At 47.0% G+C, this 22,780-nt stretch overlaps 3 protein-coding genes across 5 annotated transcripts in view; 2 read left to right on the forward strand and 1 right to left on the reverse strand.

The window, feature by feature from the left end:
• Positions 1–4,346: 4,346 nt before the first annotated feature.
• On the forward strand, positions 4,347–12,509 carry inpp5kb (inositol polyphosphate-5-phosphatase Kb). 3 transcript variants are annotated; one of them, XM_076031369.1, is made up of 13 exons: positions 4,347–4,524; positions 7,045–7,149; positions 7,297–7,405; positions 8,088–8,204; positions 8,589–8,764; positions 8,897–9,008; positions 9,096–9,205; positions 9,294–9,320; positions 10,456–10,669; positions 10,768–10,905; positions 10,983–11,066; positions 11,148–11,252; positions 11,666–12,509. In XM_076031369.1, exons 1-13 carry the CDS (start codon positions 4,481–4,483, stop codon positions 11,732–11,734), a joined length of 1,410 nt encoding a protein of 469 aa, XP_075887484.1. In that variant the 5' UTR covers positions 4,347–4,480; the 3' UTR covers positions 11,735–12,509. The 3 variants fall into 3 exon arrangements, with proteins under 3 accessions (XP_075887484.1, XP_075887482.1, XP_075887483.1); XM_076031367.1 differs by lacking the exon at positions 4,347–4,524 and adding an exon at positions 6,234–6,522; XM_076031368.1 differs by lacking the exons at positions 4,347–4,524; positions 9,294–9,320 and adding an exon at positions 6,239–6,522.
• Positions 12,510–13,964: 1,455 nt separating this feature from the next.
• Positions 13,965–17,917, forward strand: nle1 (notchless homolog 1 (Drosophila)). Its single transcript, XM_076031371.1, has 12 exons — positions 13,965–14,136; positions 14,321–14,541; positions 14,651–14,730; positions 14,809–14,885; positions 14,977–15,074; positions 15,298–15,490; positions 15,563–15,698; positions 15,782–15,828; positions 15,916–16,118; positions 16,699–16,858; positions 16,942–17,012; positions 17,092–17,917. Exons 1-12 carry the CDS (start codon positions 14,002–14,004, stop codon positions 17,102–17,104), a joined length of 1,434 nt encoding a protein of 477 aa, XP_075887486.1. The 5' UTR covers positions 13,965–14,001; the 3' UTR covers positions 17,105–17,917.
• Positions 17,918–18,364: 447 nt separating this feature from the next.
• The window catches only part of slc25a1a (solute carrier family 25 member 1a), a 5,793-nt gene continuing 1,377 nt past the window's right edge, over positions 18,365–22,780 (reverse strand). Inside the window, exons 3-9 of the mRNA XM_076031374.1 lie at positions 22,640–22,739; positions 21,773–21,911; positions 21,577–21,661; positions 21,394–21,498; positions 21,185–21,300; positions 21,026–21,099; positions 18,365–20,495 (exon numbers count right to left, since the gene is read on the reverse strand). Coding sequence (XP_075887489.1) covers positions 20,381–20,495; positions 21,026–21,099; positions 21,185–21,300; positions 21,394–21,498; positions 21,577–21,661; positions 21,773–21,911; positions 22,640–22,739 — 734 coding nt within the window. The 3' untranslated portion in view covers positions 18,365–20,380. The remainder of the gene's footprint in view (positions 20,496–21,025; positions 21,100–21,184; positions 21,301–21,393; positions 21,499–21,576; positions 21,662–21,772; positions 21,912–22,639; positions 22,740–22,780) is intronic.

The raw sequence follows: 22,780 nt of genomic DNA on the forward strand, positions 1-22,780 counted from the left end.
AACAGTGAGATCTCTTTATCATTATTGTGTCTGATTTTGAAACTTGTTCCGAAAAACTTGCGCCGGTAAATTCATCAATCAGTTTGCATCTATGGCAGAACCAGATTTGCTTCAACCATGATTCTGTCACACAGTCTGTTTCGTTTCACAAGGCGTGGAGGTTCACTACCAGTCACAAGTTTGGACACCTTGTCATGCAATTTTCAGACGTAGTTTTGATGCCTTCAGTGAGAAACTGCAATGTCAACAGTCACGAGCATGAAAGAAAAGACATTCAATTCAGAGGGTGTGTCCAAACTGTTGACTGCTAGTGTACATTCCTGTCATATTTGAACAAAAGACCACCATCCATTTCTGGTGCTGGCATCGATCAGAAGACCCTGACGGCCGTGTGACACTGAGCATTAGGAGAACTTTTTACAGTGACCACAGCCTCTTGAACTTATGGCTACTGTGATAAATTAGAGTAAAAATAGGGCCATAACTGCAATCACGATAATAATATCAATGTATCAACTCAATCGTGGCAACGAGGGAGACTGATTGGCTGCAAGCGAGAGCTTCAGAATCAGCAAAGTGGCCGCCAAGATGGCAGACGGTTCAGGTCCATAAATGGATCAACGGGCGTCGCCCCGTCAGGTTCCCATCCCTTCCCAAATATCGGCAGCGATATTGGCCCTCGCAAAGCCAGTAGGGGTCGCTCCCACATCACGCTCCACCAGGTAGCTGCAGGTGTCTGTCTGTTGCCTCCTCCTTAAAGGAAACACCGGAGGTCCGACGTCTCCGCCGCTCTCTCTTTCTCTCCCTGGCCATCGACACACACACTCCCCGTCTGTGGCTGAGCTAGCAACTGTATCATGGAGATTTGTGGATGTGCTGTATTTACTGTAAATAGTCATTTAAAAAAAAAAAATGTAGACGAAGACGAACACATATATATAGATCGAACTGTCCTGCCAAGCGTGCGCCCCACCCCTCTTGACGCTGCGCTCCATGGTTAGACACTTAGCGACGCCACGGCGACCACGAGGCGCTTAGATTTACACACAGCCGCCGAAATTTACCGTAGATGAGATGTTTTTAAGTTAGGACGCGCAATCGGCGCAATGCAGACCCAAGTCGTAGTTGGAGGTTAAAAAATGATACATAGTAATAGAGGTGAAGAAAAAGAGTAAAAAAAACAACAACAACAGATGTCACTGTCCTCGTAGGGACTCATTGGCAGGACAGTGTATAGATATATATTTTTGTTCTGGGTGTTGTTGTACCTCTGTTGTCAGTCTCTGAGCTACACTTGCGTCTCTCACTTAAAAAAAATAAAAGAAAGAAAAAAGGAGTAAGGGCAGCTGGGGTCAGCTCCACCGACTCATGCAGTCGCCAAAGTAGGATCTCTCTCTCTCTCTCTCTCTCTCTCTCTCTCTCTCTCTCTGTCTCTCTGTCTCTCTCTCTGCGCTTACAGATGTGTGTCCAAAGGGGACCTTGAGTACCTTCACCACACATTAGACGTGGACGCTGACAGTAGGTCCTGGTTTCTAGAGTTTGAAATAATCCAACATAGTCCCGAGACGACGTGCTTTTACAGAGACAATCTCATAGGTTTCAGTTGTTAGACTCCTCTAGCTGAGATCTGAACATGGAACCAAGATGATGATGATCCCACCACGACCAAGCCCCCCCCCCCAAAAAAAAAAAACAACAGAACAGTTTTTAGATCTTGCTCTTTCTCTCCTTCTCTTTCTCTCTTCCACCCTGTTAACTCGTCTCCTGTTTTATTTTTCTTTTATTGTGAATTTGTGCCTTTTTGTCATCTTATCTTCCAGTAACACTACTGTACATTGGAGACATAAAGACGTGAAATAAACAGAAGCAAAGCAACTCTACACATGCATTTTTGCCCTCCTGTTGTCTTTTCTTTCCCTCCAGCGTGCGCCTATACAATGAAATGATGTTGCAGCAGGCGGACCCAAGAAAAGTGATGTTGCAAAATTCTAATTAGCCGCAGCTTCACAATAAACACATATTTTTAATATTGTGATTTTTTTGAATCCTGAAGAATTGATTTGTCACCAAAAGAGTAACGAGTGCATTTATGGAAAGATTTTGAGATATGAGAAGACGACATTACTGCACAATATAAAATCCATCCATCCATTTTCCATACCAGCTACTTCCTGAGGGGTCTGCTGGAGCCTCTCCCAGCTGTCATAGGGTGAAGGCAGGGTGACACCCTGGACCAGTGGCCACTTCATCACAGGGCCACATAGAGACAGACAACCATTCACACTCACACTACGCACAATTAAGAGTTTCCATGTTTTTGTACTGTGGGAAGAAACCGGAGAACCTGGAGAGAACCCAGCAGACACAGGGAGAACCTGGAGAACCCAGCAGACACTGGGAGAACCTGGAGAGAACCCAGCAGACACTGGGAGAACATGCAAACTCCACACAGAAAGGCCCCAGGCCTGGAATCAAAGCAACAACCTTCTTGCTGTGAGGCAGCAGCGCTGACCACTGCACCACCGTGTCACCCACAATAGAAAATATGTCGTTTAAATCGGAGATTTGTTACTCAGTTCGGTCCATTCATTTGAAAAGTCATGCTGCAATGCAAGTGGTGCAATTAATAAAAATAAAAAGTTGCCTGATGAACCCTCTGACTTCATCATTCAATAAGCCTCTGGGCATCACACTGAACTGACCCAATGTGTCCTGCAAATAAATAACTACAGGATCCAGTGAAACAGCTGTAAAATGTAAGAGCGATAAATTAAAGCTTCCTTGAACAACACGTTGAACCGAGACAGAAAGAAATGTGTTCTAATGACAGCCACATCCAGTGAGAGCACATTGATTACATCCACCAAACCCCTGTGTCCAGTGGCACTGCCCTGCAACTGGCCTGAAATGACTTTCATCCAACTATCACTCCAGCGCCCTACACATTCCATACTGTTGGGAAAGTGAAGGATTACAAACATACAAAGAGCGCTTTGGTGCCACAAATACCCAGCGTCACGGTGACACTCCAATAAACAGACATGTCCATTCATGAATAAGATAATTCCCTCTCACCGGCGGGGTTGTTGGGCGACCTGGCCGTAAAGAGCTTGATCCGATGTTACGCTTTAAGCCCGGAGCGGACCGTGAGCGCGGGGACCTTGCCCCCAGAACAGCTGAGCGCAGAGCAGGGCAACCTGGGAAGGAAGGGAACAGTCAAAAAACGGGACTCTGGGCAGGAAAACACATCCAGGCTCTGGACAGCCCTCTGGAGATCTTCGTCATCTGCGCGCAGGGAGTGTGCAGCTTCTTCAGGACGCCGCAGCGGAGACAAGAGAGCCAGGGTAAGAGAACACCACACGGCGGAGGTTTGGGTTTGGGTTTGAGAGAAAATAAACCCCCTTTTTTTAGAGTGAGTCCCTGGATTTGTACGAGTCAACGTTTCAGGTGTCAGAATTCCCGGTTTGCACTCGCAGGCCTTCACTGAAGCCTGGAGATTGAGTTGGTACTTTCTCACTTTTCTCGATGACAGTTGAAATATTGAAACTCATTTTAAGAATCAGGACGTTCAAAGGACATTTTTAAAAAAAAGTTTTCGTACATTTTCTTCCCTGTTCTTCTATTGGCTGCTCTTTTAGGACTTCTTTCTGATAAGATAAGATTTGTTTAAGCATATTTGTAATTTTACTGCATCAAAAATATGGAAGTTTTTTATAGTAAAATATTGGCATGAATAAGTTTACTCAACAATAACTTATTTTTCCGCCCCTGCGGAGCAGCTTTACTGTGTCTGCAAAACCAGTGCAGAACTGTGGAACTGTAATGATAATAATAATAATGATGATGATAATATTATTATTATTATTATTATTATTATTATTATTATTATTATTATTATTTTAACATTTGATTAACCAAGGGCAAGATTAGCATTGACAGCTTTACATATTAACAAAGTAAAGGTGATACCGTATAAAAAATTTTTTAAGGTAGTTAGTGTACCCCCAAGTGGACAAAAATTTGGTTTGCATAATGCAGACCCACAGTTACTTCAGTCCTTCAAGCAAAGAAAAAGTGAACTGCAAAAAAAGCAAGCAAGGATAAAGAATAAATCACACATTGGTTTGTGTTGCTTTGTACAGTTTTCATGTCAAACGTGTGCCTGTATACAGATTGTTTCTCTTTGAAAAGACCAAGAAAGAAACTTGTTGATGCTCCTCAATGGTTGCTCCCCCGTCTCACACCTTTCAGCTGTGGTCACATGACGGCTCGAGGGTGCTGTGGCTTTAACGCAGATGAGGCCGACAATGAAGATTACAGACCTATTTGAAAAATTACTCTCACGCCGTCGGCTGTCGGCTCTGCCCTCGCAGGTGTTCTGTGTCCAGCAGTGGGACCGGCTGTGTGGTGGAAACTGTTTGATGCCGTCGTCATTTTGTTCTTTCTCTCAGCTTGTACGTGTTTGCCCACAGGAGAGACAATGAGCACTGGAAGAGCTTGGAGTGGCGGGAGAGACAAGTGCAGGTAGGATCAGAACCCACAGCACACCGTCGCCTCTCACCCACCTCTCTCCTAATTTCCTCTCTGAGTTTTTAGCATCTAAACATTGAATCAAAACGGACAGTGATGAAAGCGCTGGTGAGAGAAAAGCAGTCCAAGGCTTGAGAGGAAAGGATGTGGAAACCCCGAGACGCGTGGAAATCCCAACCAACATAAGCTGATTTGAGGTTCTGTTGGTTCTGATCGCTACCAACGCTACCCTGTGATGAAACCTGGCCTCTCTTTCATCATTTCCCCCTGGGGCAGCGACCTGCTGGTTATCCACTTAACACTTGCTGAAGAACGCGCCCTAAGTCTCTGCATGTGACTCGGTTACAGGATGCAGTAGGAAAAAGTGGAAGGGACACAGAGACATTTCTCTGCATATTTTGTAGAAAGTATGTTTCTATACTGCGAAGCTGCTTCCCAACAGCACCACTAGGACAGCAGTGCTGCAAGTCCACAGTGTTGAAATAATGGTTTAATAACAATAGTGGGTTAGAATGGCACAATGGCTCAGTGACCAAGTAAAATAGCAGCGTTGGGTTCGGTGGTTGGAGCTGCAGTGTAGTTGTGTATCTGTCACTTTGTTGCTGTCTGCAGCGCATTAACCAACATCTTAAATAATAAAATCCACAGCCTGATATTGTAAGTGAAGCATCATTGTAATATTACACCACCGGTTTGGCCACACCTGTTTCTTCTTGATCTTGACTGCTGTCTACACTGTAAACACACACTGAATACATCAAATATATGAGCAAGAAATCTTTTCGAAACTTGCAACTTGACTGTGGGTCAAAGGTTCTTCTAAAAATAAAGCAGGAATTTTAAGCTATTTAGCCGAATCCATTTGAGGTTGTGAGTACTTTGTGTTTCTTCTGAACACGTTACGCAATTCTTATTTCAAAACTACCTGTGCAGCAGACTGAACCTCGATCTGCAACATCATGGATGAAGAAAAGCAAAAAATAAGAGCGCGTCGCAGCTCGCAAAACCACATTCATCCCGGCACTTCCGACTGGGTTTGCAAAGTTAACCTTTCACCCATTATATGGGAGCGGCTGGATTGAGGCCAAAGGAAGCTAATGCTATTGTGTGCTGCTGTTGTCCCCTCACTGCTCCAGGCTTTGTTCAGTGTACTCAGCTGATGGGGTAGAACAGCGGTGGTAAACCTCTTAGGGATCTGAAGGGTTACCCAGTCTTGCAACACCACTGACGGTGGTGTCTGATGGGGAAGGGAGGGTGCAGCCACACACACACACACACACACACACACACACACACACACACACACACACACAAACACACACACACACACAAACGCGTTCACATGCCCGTCTCCTGCCTGTGATTAACGCCTCAAATCTGACTCGTTCATGCCCACATTCCTGAGCGGACCCCGCAGCTTTGTCAGTCGTGGCCTGACCACCAGAGCAGCAGTTGCAGCAGCAGCAGCAGCAGCAGCAGAACCTCCAAAGCTGATCCTCCCTGGAGGCTCCGAGTGCCGAAAGCAGGAGCTGGAGCACAAGGCATATCTGCCGAGATCCGACCAGGAAGGAGGCCGTTTGTTTCATTCCAAGTGGCGTCGGCGTCACATGGCTGCAGCAGACGAAGCGACCAGAGAGGCTTAAGAAGAAACTGAACCAAAGGCACTAGGACGCTATCAGCATTGTTTTGTTGTTTTTAACGCAATCCTCCTGACCCACGGGGAAATACAGCGCAGTTTTTCAATTTTTCCGAGGAGCCTTTTTTTCCAGACATGGACCTGTTCACATTCGGCGCGCGCGTGCGCTCAGACAGCACGAGCAGCTCGGCGTCGCAGGGCTCAATGTCCAAGATGCTCCTGCGTCAGCGGCTCAACCAGCTGATGACCTGCATCGAGGACATGAGCTCTGACGACGAGGCCAGCGAGGAGGTTTGCCGCTCGCTGGACGAAGCCTTCCAGCTGTGCGGCCGCTTCGTTCCCACGGACACCTTCAGGTTGACGCAGGCTCGTTTGTAGCGACGCGCGTGTTTTTAACGAGGGCGTCTGCCACACACACCACACACACACACACACACACACACACACACACACACACACACACACACACACACACACACACACACACACACACACACACACACACACACACACACAAAGAGGTCTTCTCACTCAGCATTTCCTAAAGTAAAGTTTCCCTTATTTCTGATCACGCTACAAAATTTGCTGAAATATTTTTACAGCTCTCTCACCAGTGAGTTCTCTGGATTTCACACTGAAAAACCAAGTGAACTATTGGAGTGAGTACGGCATGTACGGCACGTTGCTGCCACTTTTTCAACAACTTTAAAGAGAAAAAAAAAGGGAAAATAAGGACAAAATGTATTTTTTGTCAACATACGCGGTTTGCGGTTGAGCACAACAATCAGTCGGCCAGCTTTTAACTCGCAAAAAACAAAATGTAAGATCAACTGTTTCTCCTTCTCGACCATCTCTTGCCGCTGCTGACCACTGCCAAGGCTGCACATGGTGACCTGGAATGTGGCCACTGCGGAGCCTCCAGAAGACGTCACATCATTGCTGCAGCTGGACGTCCAGCCTCCCGCCGACCTCTACGTGATCGGGTGAGAAACGGCGTCACAAAAAAAAAAAAAAAAAAAAAAAAAATAGTACAAGTGCTTTATTTGAACCTCTCGGATGGAACTTCTGACAAAAGGAGGAGCCAATCTGACTTCCTGTGTTTGCTCGCTCGCTCGCTCGCTGGGCGTCAGCCTGCAGGAGGTGAATGCCACACCGGTGAGGTTCATCTCCGACCTGCTGGTGGAGGACGCCTGGAGCCACGTCTTCATGGACACGCTGGCACCCCGAGGCTTCGTCAAGGTGAGACGCCACAACAGTAGAGTGCAGCGCCGCCAACAGGCCAGATGTGGGGCCAAACAGCGGCTATTAATGATAGCATGTCTTCTAAGGGGACAAATCGTTCTCTATACCAAATCATCAAAAATAAATGCATGGCAGAAATAGAAGAACTGGAAGCAGATATTGTGAAAGTGGAAAAATGAGTTTCAACAATCAAAGTCTCAAGAAGAACACCAGTTAATAAAAAGCTTAGATATAATACATCACATGCTAACAAAGCCAACAAAGACACTATGGATGACAGTATGTTCAGGGCTCTCTTTAAAAGTGTGTGTCTGGCCCCTCAGGGCCAAAGAGAGTGAATCACTCTTAAATATGACAGACATTTCACAGATCAATTTAGGAAACATTTTCTGAGGCTGTTTAAGGAAATGTCATACTAGTTAGATGTGCAGGTTGATAATATAGCAGGTACTGGTGATTATGAGAGCTGCGCTATGATGCAGGGCGACCCCACAGACCGTCTCGGGTCGAGTTCCCACTGCGAGGGGAAGCTAACAGCGGCAGTCACATGACTGCAATTAAAAACCTGGCAAAATAGTGAAAGTGGAGTCATTGAAATTAAAAACCCAAACCTATCGAATAATAAGATGATAAATATTACATACAAGTGAAATGGTAAACCCCTATTTTTCCTCCCCAGGTCACATCAATAAGGATGCAAGGTTTGCTGCTGCTCATTTTCGCCAAACAAATCCACCTGCCCTACATCCGGAAGATCCAGACCACCTACACTCGCACCGGCATTTTTGGCTACTGGGTGAGAAAAAGACGGCAGTTGAAACTCCATTTTCTGAACTCTGCACGACAGAAACGCGGCTGGCGTCAGGCGCTCCGGGCTTTAAAGCGCCATGAAAGGCCCATTGTGATTGTTTAGTGGAATGTGCTTCGGCTTTGACGTAATGGAATCACAAACAAAGAGCAGGAGCGCCAGAGCAACGCACCGAGGCAAACACTTGCAAAGACAAGCGGTCCGGTCCATAATTGATGTCGTTTTTACTTTAAACGGGGGAGATTAGGTCCGGATTGAAATGAATGATTGTGTTTTTGCAACAACAACAACAACAACAACAAAAAAAACGCATCAAGATGACTTGCTGCAGCGAGTGGCATCGATGGTCTGCAACTCTGTGTCTTTGTGCAGGGCAATAAAGGAGGAGTGTCAGTCCGGTTCTCCTTCTACGGCCACATGGTTTGCTTCCTCAACTGCCACCTCGCGGCTCACATGAACTACGCCCTGCAGCGCGTTGACGAGCTGGAGCACATCCTGGAGCAGCAAGACTTCGACGTCGCTGACACCCCACAAATCCGAGACCATAAGTCAGTCACACACACACACACACACACACACACACACACACACACACACACACACACACACACACACACACACACACACACACACACAGTGAAACTCCAGCTCGGTGAGTCTGACCTCCTTGTCTGGCGCAGGCTCGTGTTCTGCTTCGGCGACCTGAACTTCCGCATTGCCGACCACGGCCTGCACTTCATCCGCTCGTCCATCAACAGCGGACGGGTGAATCTGCTCTGGACCAAAGACCAGGTGGGCGGCCACGCAACCTGCTGGCTGGCGTGCGCGGGAAGCCTCTGGCTCATAAAGCAAACTGACCGCCTGCTTTCACGCCCGCAGCTCACCATGATGAAATCCAAGGAGGCCTTCCTGCAGGAGTTTGAGGAGGGGCCGCTCAACTTCAAACCCACCTACAAGTTCGACCGCAACGGCGACACTTACGACACCAGGTGATGCTCCGCGCTGGGCGTGCCACACGCGCTCGCACACACGTCTCCAAATTCACATTGTGCTCTTATCTGTTGGAACTTTGCACAGAAACTCCAAGACGTGGCTGGGTTTTCAGTAAGGCCGCTGTGTTCTTTAATGTCTTTGACCTTTGCATGGCCCACAGCCGCTCTCCTCTCAGCCACCACCTGCAGCACCAGACTCCCCACCTTCCCCAACGCTTTGCCAGCAGCTCCTCCGCTGCCGTGAACAAAGCCATGCACCGGCAGAGTAAATCCTGCAGGTGCTGCTAGCAGCTCTGCTCTTCCTCACCGCTCAGTCTTGACACTGCACTGGCACCGTGCGTGTATGCATGTGTGTGTGTGTGTGTGTGTCTGTCTGTCTGTCTGTCTCTCTCAGAAAGAGCACTGTGGCGCTGCCGTTAACCATGTACAGGCCCCGCCCTCTGCAGCGCTGCAGCACCACCCTCTTCTTCCTCCTCACCTCCCTCACCTGGGGGCTGCTCTCGGTCTGGTTAGGGACCTGGTACAGGGAGCTAGACTCACCAAGGTTGGTCTCATCTTAGGTGAGCCCCATCATCTAGACAACAAAGTTTAATTTGTATTTCCTTTAATTCAGAGCCAAGGGATCCATATCACAGTAAAACAGCAGAGTAGTGTGTGTGTGTGTGTGTGTCAGTGCTGCTAGAAAAGATGGACGCAGACTCTGCACCCACAACTGCACTGCTTCTTCTGACAGACTGTGTCTTTTTTTTTTCTCTTCTTCCTATGCATCACGTTCTCTTGATACCATTTTAATGGTTTGGCCCACCAGCATGCTGGCTGCTCACACTGTAGGCTTAGCTCTGCTTCACAAACGCTACGTGTCTGTTTGTGTCCGTGTTTGTTGTCCTAAAAGGCAGAATTTCCCTCTGATTTTATGTCAAGTAAGTATTAAACAGAGGCAGCGGCAAATGCAATTTGTGGCGTGAGCCTCCAAACTGGCTGTGAAACGCAGTCACGGCCTTTTCAAGGTTGAGGAAAGTCACGGTGAAGAAAGAAAACGCCAGAACTCCTCTGTAGCGGAAACTTACTGTCATTAAGTTGTCTTAACAATTCATGTACTGTACATAGAATTAAAGTGAGTTCAACTGAGCCATAAAAGTGATTTACAGATAATTCTGTGAAGTGATTCACTGAGCTCTAATCCTCTCTTTACAGCACAGTTGTCCTGTGTCTCGAGTTAATGCTTGTATGTTTTTGGCGGAGCCCAGTGGCAAGAAGAGAAAACCAGCCTGGACAGATCGAATCCTGTGGCGCATCAAACCCAAGACCCCGCCCTCGGAGGAGGACGACGAGAAGGAATCCGCCGTGACCGACGACGGGCTCGACGAGTTTCCCCTCCAGGTCAATCAGGACAAATACACCAGCGACATGAGCTACGGAGTCAGCGACCACAAGCCTGTCATTGCAACCTTCAGCCTGGAGGTGGGAGCAAACTGACTGAGGGACACCAGGCAAGTCTGAGTTGTGTATCTCGCGCTTCCTCACTGTTGCTGCATCCTCTCTCTCCTGTTCACCCGCAGCTGAGGAAGTGTTTCGACACGCCACTCGTGTACATTTCCCCCGTGGGTGTGTGGAGCGCCGACCAAGATGCACTTCTTACCTACACGGTCCAAGAAGACTTCATGTCGTCCACGTGGGACTGGATTGGCTTGTACAAGGTGCCTGGACACACAAAGAGAGGGGTGTTGAACGCACAATAAGACCGTTAGGAGCTCAGACTCTCGCTGTTCTGCAGGCTGGCTTCAAGAGCGCTTCCGACTATGAGACCTTTGTGTGGGTCAGAGAAGAAGACCTCCCGGAGATCAATGAAAACATTCAGGTGAAGGAACACCGAGACACACGCAACTGTTGAACAAACTTGTGAGACGAGTCATCAAAACGTGTGTGTTGTGGTTTGCAGCTGACTGTGGACAAGGACGAGATCCCCCTGCTTGGTGGAGAGTATGTTTTAGGTTACTACAGTACAAACATGCAGAGCCTCATCGGCCTCAGTGCCAACTTCCAGGTCAGTCCTGACAACTGGCTCCTTTTTTATCCTCCATGTGAATAAAAAATGAAGACACAAGTGTGAGATTTAATCTTAGCATTATTAGTTACCCTCAAATGACACAATAGCCCCTTTGTGATGTCACAAATGGCTGGTTTCAAGTGCAGCATGGTGTAGCAAACACTTTTTGAAAACAGGAATTAGCCCAAGAAGTTAAAGATGGATGATTCTCTTTTCCAGGGAGTTCAATGACAGACTGTTACTGTTAATAGCACAGTAAAGTGGGTTTTGCATGAAATAGAATATTTTACTATTTACAGCCTAACATGACATCAGATTAGATCAATAGGAACAATGTAAACTGTGTGTAATTCTTTATGGAAGAATATTATTTGCACTTTGCTTCAGATGTTTTTTTTTTGGTGTTGCAGATCTTGGAGTCAAAACGAGCCGTCATGGAGGGTCTGGTTCCCGAGAACATGAACGGGGTGGACAAATAATAACACATCCACAACAAAGCCGCATTCTTGTCCTCTCAGAACTTTGCTCATCCCAGTGTTCACTGAGTCACCTGCAGGACCAGCTGACTCAGTCACTGAAGCACGGCCAAAAACACCACAGGGGAAACTTCAAAGGGTTTCCTCCACGCAGTGCAACTTCACCTTCCATCAAACACACACGACTTTCACCGCTTTCTGTTCTGTTTACCTTTATGAGGAATAAAAAACAAACAAACATCCATAATATATCTGGACCAGCTGTTGATGACTCGTAATAAAATCATAGAAAAGATCATTTGAAACTGAACACATTCCAACGCAAGTCACAACTTAAAACAAATGTTTGTAATACGTGAAGAATCTTGCGCGTCACTGAAGATCCTTGACCAGTGATCCTGATTATACTCTGAATTTAACAGACATCCAGTACATAATCATGTATACCGTGTACATCACATTACAACTGGCTGTACAGTAGGAAAGTACAGGGTGGATGTAAAAGCATATATTTTGTCAAATGAAATGATGGATGTGTAGCTGAAGGAGTGAATGATCTCACTGAAGTTTCTAAATCAATTTTGAAGGAGATTTATGAATGAATATGTGCTGTAATATGATTAACTGCTGAATGTTAGTACAAATAAAGTGGAAGCTGGTAGATGTTAATTTGTCTGTACTATAATACACTATGCAGACTATTTCTGCCAATGAAACATGTCATACACCCCCAAAATGTCGTATCCTGTTGCAAAATAAACACATGGTGTCTATTATGTATTGTTGTTGTGCTGATTTGAATTTTCTTCAGCAGCAGGTGGCTGTCAAAAAGACCTTGTGTGGAGTCCACTGTTGGTCACCAACACATGAATCAAGACAACACAAATGTCTGGCAGTTTGTCTCTGTACTAGCACAGTTTGAGCTATAGCCTATATTGACTCCAAATGTTTGGATTGAACTATAACACACGTTTGGAGGCCTTGTGTGTCCATGTATGTAAACCGATGGGCAATTAGCAAAGAGGGGGTGATGTTTGTTTGTTTTTTCCCTTCTTCTTCTTCCCAGATTTAACATTTTGCAATTCACATCATCGATGACTTAGTGCAACATTGAAGCATATAAAAACAGACTGGAGGGCGGCGGGGGGGGGGTAGTAGACATGTACGCAAATGCGTACATGTCTACTACCGTCTAAATTTTTACATCTTACAACTTTGTTCCGACAAACGCACACTTTTGCTGCCGTGACATTAAAACTTTCCACAACTATCCACAAGCACCAACAAGTGCTATATGGTCACAACATTCAATTCAAGGGGCAAATATATTATCATTACAAAAGTGCAACTATCATCATTACCCACCTCAGCTTCTGAGGGCAGCTGTTCTCTGATTGCTTACTTCGGTTGCGTTCCCATAATCCTTTGCGCGACTTCGCCTTCATGCGGCAACTCCGATTTGGAGCATCTCTCCATCGTAGGATCTTCGGCGCTACACACGTGGGTAGCTTTAACACGTCGCTGACTCGTCTAAAGGTAACTAGTTAGCGTTAGATTACACCGTTATGTCCAGCTAATCATGTCCAGTTGTGTGAATAAACTATGGTTTTGTCATCGCCCTGCGATCGCTGGAAAAGCCGCCGTCGTCGTTTAAAATGTTAGCTGACAGCAGGCTAGCAACGTTAGCTTTGATCGTTGACAGCTAAGACTGTTTATGGCTAAAAGTTTTTTTTTTTCTTTCTTCACTTTGGCATCGATCTGTATTTTTGACTTCTAAAATAAAGCCGGCCGTATATCTCGATCAGATCAGCGCATAAACTTTAGTGAGTTAAGCTAAATAACCAGTGCAATAACCGAGCTAAGCAAAGCAAAGAAACGTATGTAACGTGTTACATGTAAATGTGTGTGGTGAAGTGTGTATGTTTATTTGTGACACCGCTGTCCTGATGCTGCGGGTTCAAGTTGTATATACTGTGTGTCTTTCTGTTTTCGAGGCTGTACGGAATGTGGACACACATTTTCTGCAAAGGACGAATTAACCGAACCTAAACCTACAACCTAAATGCTTAATGCCAAACAAAAGCTTTGTTTTCATGGCGTAATGAGGGATTGGTTTCACATGTATGTGGAGTAATATCACTGATAGCAAAAGCTTTGTTTCAAATCCATTAATTCAAAGGCTCTCTTTCATCTTCTTTTGGGTTCTTAACTGAGGAAAGGGTCTCATCTTGTACTCCTTTACTGACTATCTTGAGCTTAGTCAAAGAATCATGAGTGAGGACGTGGAGAGGCTGTTGATCCAGTTCCAGGATGAAGATGGAGTGGTTCTGGCCTCACCTTTTGACGTTCCCCTGGACATCACCTCCGAAAAGCTGCAGCTTGTTTGCAACGCTCTGCTCCAAAAGGTAGCCCTGTCATCTTAAACTACCTAAATGTAGAACGTGCACTCATCAGAACGTGCGCTCAGACATTCCTTTATCCTGGACTCGAGAAAGGGTCTCGTATGTGAATGTTCTGCTCGTGGATTGGAGTTTCAACCAGTGCAATCCAGATGTTTGACCAGTGGATTGGCGTGGTGTTCCTCTGCAGGAGGAGCCGGTTCCTCTGGCCTTCTTCGTCCGCGGCGAGGCTGAGGTGGTGTCCAGCCTGGGCTCGTGTGTAAAGACTCTGGGGGTGGAGACGGAGCAGGTTCTCCCAGTGGTCTACCAACCTCAGGCTGTGTTCCGGGTCCGGGCCGTGGCCCGCTGCACCAGCACCCTGCAGGGACACACGGAAGCCGTCATCTCCACTGCCTTCAGCCCCACCGGCAAGTGAGTTGCTCAACATTCCCAACTCTGCCTGCTGTCGACTGATTTTTATTTATTTTATTTTTCTTGTCATGTTTGAAACTTAATGTAAAGGAGCTCTGTCTGGTTTTAGATATCTGGCCAGCGGTTCTGGTGATACCACTGTGCGTTTCTGGGACTTGACGACTGAGACGCCTCACCACACAGCCAGAGGTAGAACTTGGTGGCTTCAGGCGTTGAGACATTGTTGATGTTCTGTGTTTCACTGAACTGGGTCCTGCTCTCTTCCAGGACACACACACTGGGTGCTGTGCATCGCCTGGTCACCTGATGGCAAGAAGCTGGCTTCAGGCTGCAAGAACAGTCAGGTGGACGTGCAGCTCGTGTATCCGGTGTACAGGTTGTGAGATTCAGCTTCGGGACACGGAGTGATGATCCCGTGTTGTTGTGGTGCTGCAGATCTGCCTGTGGAACCCAGAGACTGGGGTGCAGATGGGGAAGGCTCTGACAGGACACACCAAGTGGATCACTTGGCTCTGCTGGGAGCCTCTGCATCTGTGAGGACACACACACTTCATTCTTTTCTCACCCGTTTATAATCTCAGTTGCAGTTTGTATTTTGTCATCTTGTGAAATTACACATTTAAAATTTACATATTATGGAAAATTCATGCCGCCAATGAAATTTGTCAACACTCTTGTCATTGAACTCCCCAGAAATGAGAAAAGTCTGCTATTTACTATATTGATTTTTCTCTGATGCTCCTCCCTGCTGCTCAGGAACCCAGAGTGCCGCTATCTGGCCAGCAGCTCCAAGGATGGCTCACTCCGTGTTTGGGACACGGTGCTGGGACGCTGCGAGAAGATCCTGACCGGTCACACTCAGTCGGTCACCTGCGTGAAGTGGGGAGGAGACGGACTCCTCTATACCTCCTCTCAAGACAGAACCGTCAAAGTCTGGAGGGCCAAAGATGTAAGTGCAAGAGGAGATTTCTCCAAAATGAAGCCAGTTCACAGACCAGATTTTCTTTTTCTCTTGCACCAGGGCGTCCAGTGCAGGACTCTGCAGGGCCACGCCCACTGGGTGAACACGCTGGCCCTCAGCACAGACTACGTCTTGCGCACCGGAGCGTTTGAACCTGCCACTGCTACCGTCAACCCCCAGGACGTCACTGGATCACGTGAGGCTCTCCCAGCTTTTCCTTTGACCTTGGAAGCTCTCAAGATGCTTTCACTCAGCAAGTGCTTTTGTTTTTCTCCTCAGTGGAAGAACTAAAGGAGAAAGCTTTGCAGCGTTACAATAAAGTCCGGGTAGGTGTTGACGTCCGTGCTGCTTTTATTTATTTTTGGTCACTCGTGCAAACAAGCAGCCTCACTCAGCGCTGTGTTGTGCGACAGGGTTCGGCTCCAGAGCGCCTGGTGTCTGGCTCAGATGACTTCACGCTGTTCCTGTGGAACCCAGCCGAGGACAAGAAGCCCCTGGCCAGGCTGACCGGCCACAGCGCCCTGGTCAATGAGGTGCTCTTCTCCCCTGACACCAGGCTCCTCGCCTCTGCCTCCTTCGACAAGTCCATCAAAATCTGGGACGGACGCACCGGAAAGTAAGAAACCATCCTGAAGCCTCACGCATTTCACAGTAGGGACGCCAGATTCTGGCCCATTTGACGGAACAATTAATTTTTTTACTTCCTTTAACAAAGCAACTTGTGTACGGAGACGCTTTGCTGCCACCCTAGAAAAAACAAAACAAAACCGCAGGGCTCAGTATCAGGTTATAACGTGAAACTATCATTATTTAATGTAGCTCGGTGTCACACAAATTTCAAGCTTTTTAAGCGTTTTTGAATGTCCCCTCGGTATCGCGTTATAACATGAAAATGATCGAGAAAAAACGTGAAAATTACCATGAAATAACGTGATAGTTTCACGTTATAGCGTGAAATTTATCACATAAAAATGTGAAACCCACAGTAATCTGTGATCGTTTCACGTTATAACGTGATAATGAGCCCTGTTTTTTTTTTTCTAGGTTGGCAGCAATGCGCTTCCGTGATTGTGAATTTTAGTGGAGTGCCAAAAAAAACAACAAACAACCTCCGATTCGAAGGACTGTATTGCCGACTTTTGGCCAGTAGGGGGTGCTGTTAACCCGGTCTTTGTCGCTCCGGCTTCCTCTCCCAGGTACCTCATGTCGCTGCGCGGCCACGTCTCCTCAGTGTACCAGGTGGCCTGGTCTGCAGACAGCAGGCTGCTGGTCAGCGGCAGCAGCGACAGCACCCTCAAAGTCTGGGACGTCAAGACGGGCAAGTTGAACATGGACCTGCCCGGCCACGCTGACGAGGTGAGAGCTGCACGGGGGCCGCTTGCCTTCGGTTTGCAGGGCAAGCCATCGCACCTTTCACACCTCTGTCGTGCTGTGTGCAGGTTTACGCAGTGGACTGGAGTCCCGATGGGCAGCGGGTGGCCAGCGGCGGGAAAGACAAATGTCTGCGGATGTAAGCGAGCCGTCTTTGTCCTTTTCTCACGTGCCTCTTCTCACACCTAACCGCTCTGGTCTTGTGTTCGCTCTTCCAGATGGAGGAGATAGCCTTCCCCTAACCCCCCACCCACTTCTCCCAATAATCTCATGAGAGGATTTCACGTCTTCTGCCATGGAGGAGGCCGGCAGCTGGAGGAAGGGAGGTGCGGCGAGACGCTTCTTTAATCTCACACCTGCTCACTCAGCCCTGCGACGCTGCCTGCCAAAGAGCCTGGAACCCGGTCGTCCATGTGGGGGGTGTTCACCGCGCAACGCTGTAAATGTCCCCCGCTGACGCTGTCCCAGCGTCTACATTATTCAAGCTTTTCTTTTATAATCGCACGCCAGCCGTTACATTTGAAGATCCTACGTCCAAGTTCCACGCCAGACCCGTTTGTTAACGTTAATCGAGAGACGGAATTTTCAGAAGCGTCACTACCTGCTGAAAACATTGGCATAGTTTGAAAAAGGAATTAGATTGAGGGAGAGGCTCCAGCAGACGACCCCCCCCCCCCCCCCACCCCCCACCCCCCGCAACCCCGAAGCAGCGGTATTGAAAATGGATGGATGGAAGTTGATTGACGCAACACACACCGGAAAAGCTTGGCCCCGCCTTCAACCCCAGCCTGGCAGGTGACCCAGCCGGGCGACAGGTGCGAGCGCTGCAACCTTTTCCTGTGTGATGTCAGAGCCCAGCGCACTCCCTCCACTCCTTCAGCCTTTAATCTCCTCAGCCCTGCACTCAGCAAAGCTCACGCCGGCCGACTCCGTTTCTTCTTTTGCCCCCTGCTGCGCTCCGGCCAAATGTCACAGGCGCTGACGTCTTTGCTTCCTGCCCCCCCCTTTAGTGTTGCAAGGACATTAAAGGAGGTCCATTTTAAACTGACAGCTTCCTTGTTTCTGTTAAGGCGGTCGGGAGGGGATGGGGGTGTATTGATTTGTGTCAGCGATTATTCAGCATGAATGTTGTTTGAGAGCACAACAGGTTGGAAATGAACAAGCAGGAAGTGTTTGGATTGAAGTGCTGTTTATAATTTGCCTGATTTCTGTTTTTATTGCCCATAAATCATATTTGGATAAAAAAAAAAAAGTATTTTCCATAGACTCAAGATGTCATTTCAAGTTTCATGATTCACAGAGTTGGAAGCAAGTGAGAGTCTATCGAATATCTGCTGCTCTAAGGTTGAAAACCAGACCAACCTTCATACAGCAATGGCCAAAACATACAGACGTTGCTTCTTTTTAAGCCGGCATTTTCTTTTCATATCTCAGTGAATATCAGCTACTGACTTCTCGGGGGGAGGGGGGGATAGAATTAATAAGCCTCGACAGAGTCACAGATCAGCTTTATTACTCACAAGGTCATGTAAACCAACAGCATGAAATGTCTCCTAATGATTTTCCACATCTGACGTGCCAAAGTCATACTTTGACCATTGATTATTGTCGTCTACCGATGCCGCGCTGACATACACTTCATCCTCAGCAGAACCCTCTGGAATGTCAACGAGCCACCATTGCATCCCATGTGACGTGGTGCACACAAAAGTACACGGCCAGACTTATTAAAAGCAGCAATGCGTACAAACACACAAGTCATACAGCCGACGAGTGTCGGTACACAGCGAAAACAAAAAAAAACTTTACGCACTATGCCATCGCTTCTGGTTGACGGTGTAATAGGAATGTACGCAGCCCCTGAGTGTCCATTCGAGAAAAAATAAATAAATAAAACAATTTCTACGAATTAGAAATTGTTTTATTTTTTTTTTTTTCTCGAATGGACACTCAGGGGCTCCGTAGGGAGGATGCATTCCTATCCTATCAGGGATTTTACATGAGACTGAAATAGTTTGGCAAGTGAAAAGAAGAGACGGTGTGAAAAGGCCTCTGAGCAAGGCTGCGTGGTGCTACAGGGTGAATCAAAACAGAACCTTGCTTTCAAGACTCATGGCTCGAGGTTTCCGAGCCTCCGACACATCCAAAAGTCCCTTTCGGACATGTAAACACTGTGAAAATACATCAGACAAGAACAAGTGCATTCGGGAGTGGCTTCGTTGTTTTAGAGTACAAAAGTTTTTCAGGACGGGTTTACTCCCGAGGTTAAAGAAAAATATTAAAGTGACAGAACTCAACAGGAAATGATCAAATGTGTGATACAATAGCAAAAAACACTTAGCAGCTCAAGAATGGTGAAATGGCTTAACAGGGCGGGCGAGTTAGCATACTGAATTACAATAAAGGGGAGCGGGTTGATTCAAATATATCAGGCGCCACCTGCTGGAAACAGCTGAACTGGTGACTGTTGCCATTATAGCAGCCAAGGACTTTTTTCCCCCCGAGCAGCAGCAGCTGCTGCTGTTGAAGCAACGTAACATACTTTTTTCTACCTTATAATGATGGACTGAAAATCATTTTCATGATTTTGATGATGATTTGATGTCATGGGGAAATTGGCAGACCCGTCACTGGCACAGCACCCCCAGCTGGCCAGGCACGGTTGCCACCCCAGAAACAGTCCCTTTCCTTCCCTCTTCTGACAACATCTTCTTTGGGCTCTTCTGTTCTATAGTTCAAGAGTCAATCATGGAAATTGTTTTGAAGGTAGAAAAACAATACGGTTGCTTCTAATGTGACAATCTACGTTTCACCAGCGAGTAAATACGGCATAATACGTGCGATGGCGACAAGAGCACGATAGAGTTAGCGCTAGCCCAGATGGTGTTTTACAGGAGACTGCACCCTATATAGATCTTTTTTTTTTTTTTTTTTTACGTACAGCAGCAAGCTATTTAGCATCCAGTAGCGTTTGTCTTCTTTGCTCAGTATAGTAAGTATTCAGTGAATCCAAAGACACATTTATGGTTTCAGTACAAAGTGTACACTCTATATCTATGGAAACGGGACTAATACAGAAAACTACAACATCTGACATAGTTGATACCCTCTTCTTATGGACCTTTGGTTAGTAACTAGGTGTTCCCTCTCTAGATATTCAAATCTCTTTGCTGAAATTATTCAAAAACTTGTGCTGGTCTGGCGTTCCCAATACAAACTTCCCTTGAACTCATCATATTCCTCTAGAATTCCTGGTTTGGACCACTGCATTGGAGGACATGCTGTAGGCAGATGCCAAACTATGCCGTCTGTCTGGTGCGTCCCGCAGCTCTAGCCACCAATGTCTTCCTCACCCTCTTGCAACTAAACCTATTTCCTCTAACAGCAGTATTGTCATGAGCTGGGGGGCGATGCAGGGAACTAGCATGAAGTAGAATCGAGGTGTTTGGTTGTGCTTAGCATGAGGCACTGGTCTGTGCTTCCCTCTCCCCCTCAGTCGGCGGCCGTCTACTGGGTGTGCCACACATTGTTGAGCAGTTTCACCACCTCCTCGTAGATGACAAAGACTATGGCCACGTCCAAGCACACACGGCCGAGCCGGGGAACCGTTCCCTTGTAGAAGCTGTGGGAACAAACAGATCAGGTCTCAGGGGTAAAACAAACGCTCTGAGAATGAAATGCAAATTTGTAGCAGGTAAAGCACAATAGTTTTGCCAGAAGGGGGCAGTGAGGGCACATTGTCAAACATGGCTGTAATGAAACAGGAAGTAGCCATTACAAGGCAGAAATAAGCCTTGCTCTGGCAACGTACAATTTCATTTGGAAGAAAACATGGAGCTATATGTGCACGTCGACATGATCTTCTCAGTTGGGCTGCTGTTGCTTGCATCTTACGGCTGAACCTGCGAGTTCAGCGTTTGCAATCCTGTGACTTGTTTTAGCAAATGTCTTTTCGTTGCCAAATCTGGGCATTTCACTCTTTCCGATGTCATAAAAAAAATACCTTAAGCACACAGATAAAACATGTATTTTCTTTTAAAGATGTTTCTTTTCAAAGTTCTGTGTTTCCATCACCCCATTTTAGTGCGATACTCCAAAAACGTGCACCAAAGGGGCGATGGAAACCCCAGGGCTGGAAGCAGATTGACTTACGCCTGCGGTCCTTCGTGTTTGAGGATCTGGAAGGCACAGTCCACTGTGTTTTTGTAGCGGTGAGCCTCCAAGCCCTTCACAAGAAAATAAAGCAGTTATTGGAGAACACCCGGTGATGCTGATCATACACAGCCCAGCAGCCCGGGTTGCGTTTCCCACCTGCATCCTTGTCTTCACCACATCCAGCGGCGTGTTGCCAAAGACGCTGGCGGCTCCCGCCGTGGCTCCGAACATCGCCGTGACGATCGGGTGCATTTCTTTTCTCGGGTCGTCACCTTTGTGGCAAAAGCAGGGCCGTTAAGAGTGAAGGAAAGTGAGCGAAGGAGCGAGCCGGGACAGAATGACAGGCGCACGTGAGCTTCTCCCACCTTTGTACCAGTTGCGCAGTAAATTCATCACATAGAAGCGGATGGCCTGATTGCTGCCTTGCTTGAGCACGGTCGCCGTCAGACCCTGATACGTCCCCCTCACACCTGGAGAGATTCCAACGTGGGTTGCTTTTCCACACATTACGGTAGCTGTGAACTCTGGGAGCCGACGTCCCGACTCACCCTGTTCTCTGACGATCTCGCTGACGCCGTGAAAAAAGCCCCTGTAGCGAGGCCTGAGGGAGCACTGGTCGTGGATCATCTTCACCTGCAGGAACAGGCAGATGGGTTTTTTAATTTTTTTTATTAATCATTCCATTCTGTGTTATCAGAGCGGAATAAGAATCAGCATTTACCCAGAATCCTTATCATGACTGACCTTTAGTGTCTCCATGGGGCAGACCACTATGATGGCCTCAGCTACGCCCGCTCCCAGACCACACACCAGGCTCCTGGTGTTGTCCAGACGACCCGTGGCATCTCGCATCGGGTTGCTCAGCATCTCAAACATGCCGAACCTGTAAAAAAAAATAAAAAAAAATGTGAAGGTAAATAGGGACAATTGAGATTCATCAATCTCTTTGTTTTCAGTTTACAGGTAAACTGACTAGACAGAGAGGTCTTACTATTTAGAGCAGGTCCACTCCTAAGGAGGTGGTACAGGGTTCTTGCACCATGTTAAAAGTCCATTTCAATGCTCTTTGAGACATTTAAGACCTCGACAAATATCATTTAAGACCCAAAAATGTCATAACAAATTTCTGTTGAAGTAAATGCTCAATTTATTTTACTGCAATATCTTGCCTGCATGCGTTTACAGCAACGGAAGTTGTGGGTCTACTAAAGGTTTGGTCATTTTACTCTGACATCAACGCTGGTAGTCAGAAAGATATGCTTGAGCCGGGCATCACTAAACAGGGAGTGAAATGAAAGTTTTTCAATATGCTACTAAATCTTATACACTGGGCCTTTAACCCCCGATGCTAATTCACTTACTGATCAATAGGAGAAGATTGATAGATTCAAAGACTCCAGTTAGTCAAATTTGAGATGAAGCTGTGAAGATGTCTTATTGGCTCATGGTCACTGAGTGAGTTTAACACCAGCAGTGACGACCACTGGGTCCAAACATGCTCATTCAGCAAACGGCAGTCAAATGCTGAAGTCTGCCGCTCCATTCACACTCATAAATTCACAATCGCCATTCATTTGTCACGTAAGAGCATCTCTTCGTCTCCATAGTCACCTCACTGCAGACTTGGGTATGGATCCGTAGAGCAGCGAGCTGAGTCCTCGGTACAAACCCCTGAGTCCATGATCCTGTACGGTCAGCTTCACACAGTCTCCTAAATGCACACACAGAGCATCCACGGTGAGACACCCGAGG

The sequence above is a fragment of the Nelusetta ayraudi genome, unplaced genomic scaffold, assembly GCF_046127955.1.
Source record: "Nelusetta ayraudi isolate G7.1 ecotype Tasmania unplaced genomic scaffold, CSIRO-AGI_Nayr_v1 ptg000033l, whole genome shotgun sequence".
NCBI classification, from domain to species: domain Eukaryota; kingdom Metazoa; phylum Chordata; class Actinopteri; order Tetraodontiformes; family Monacanthidae; genus Nelusetta; species Nelusetta ayraudi.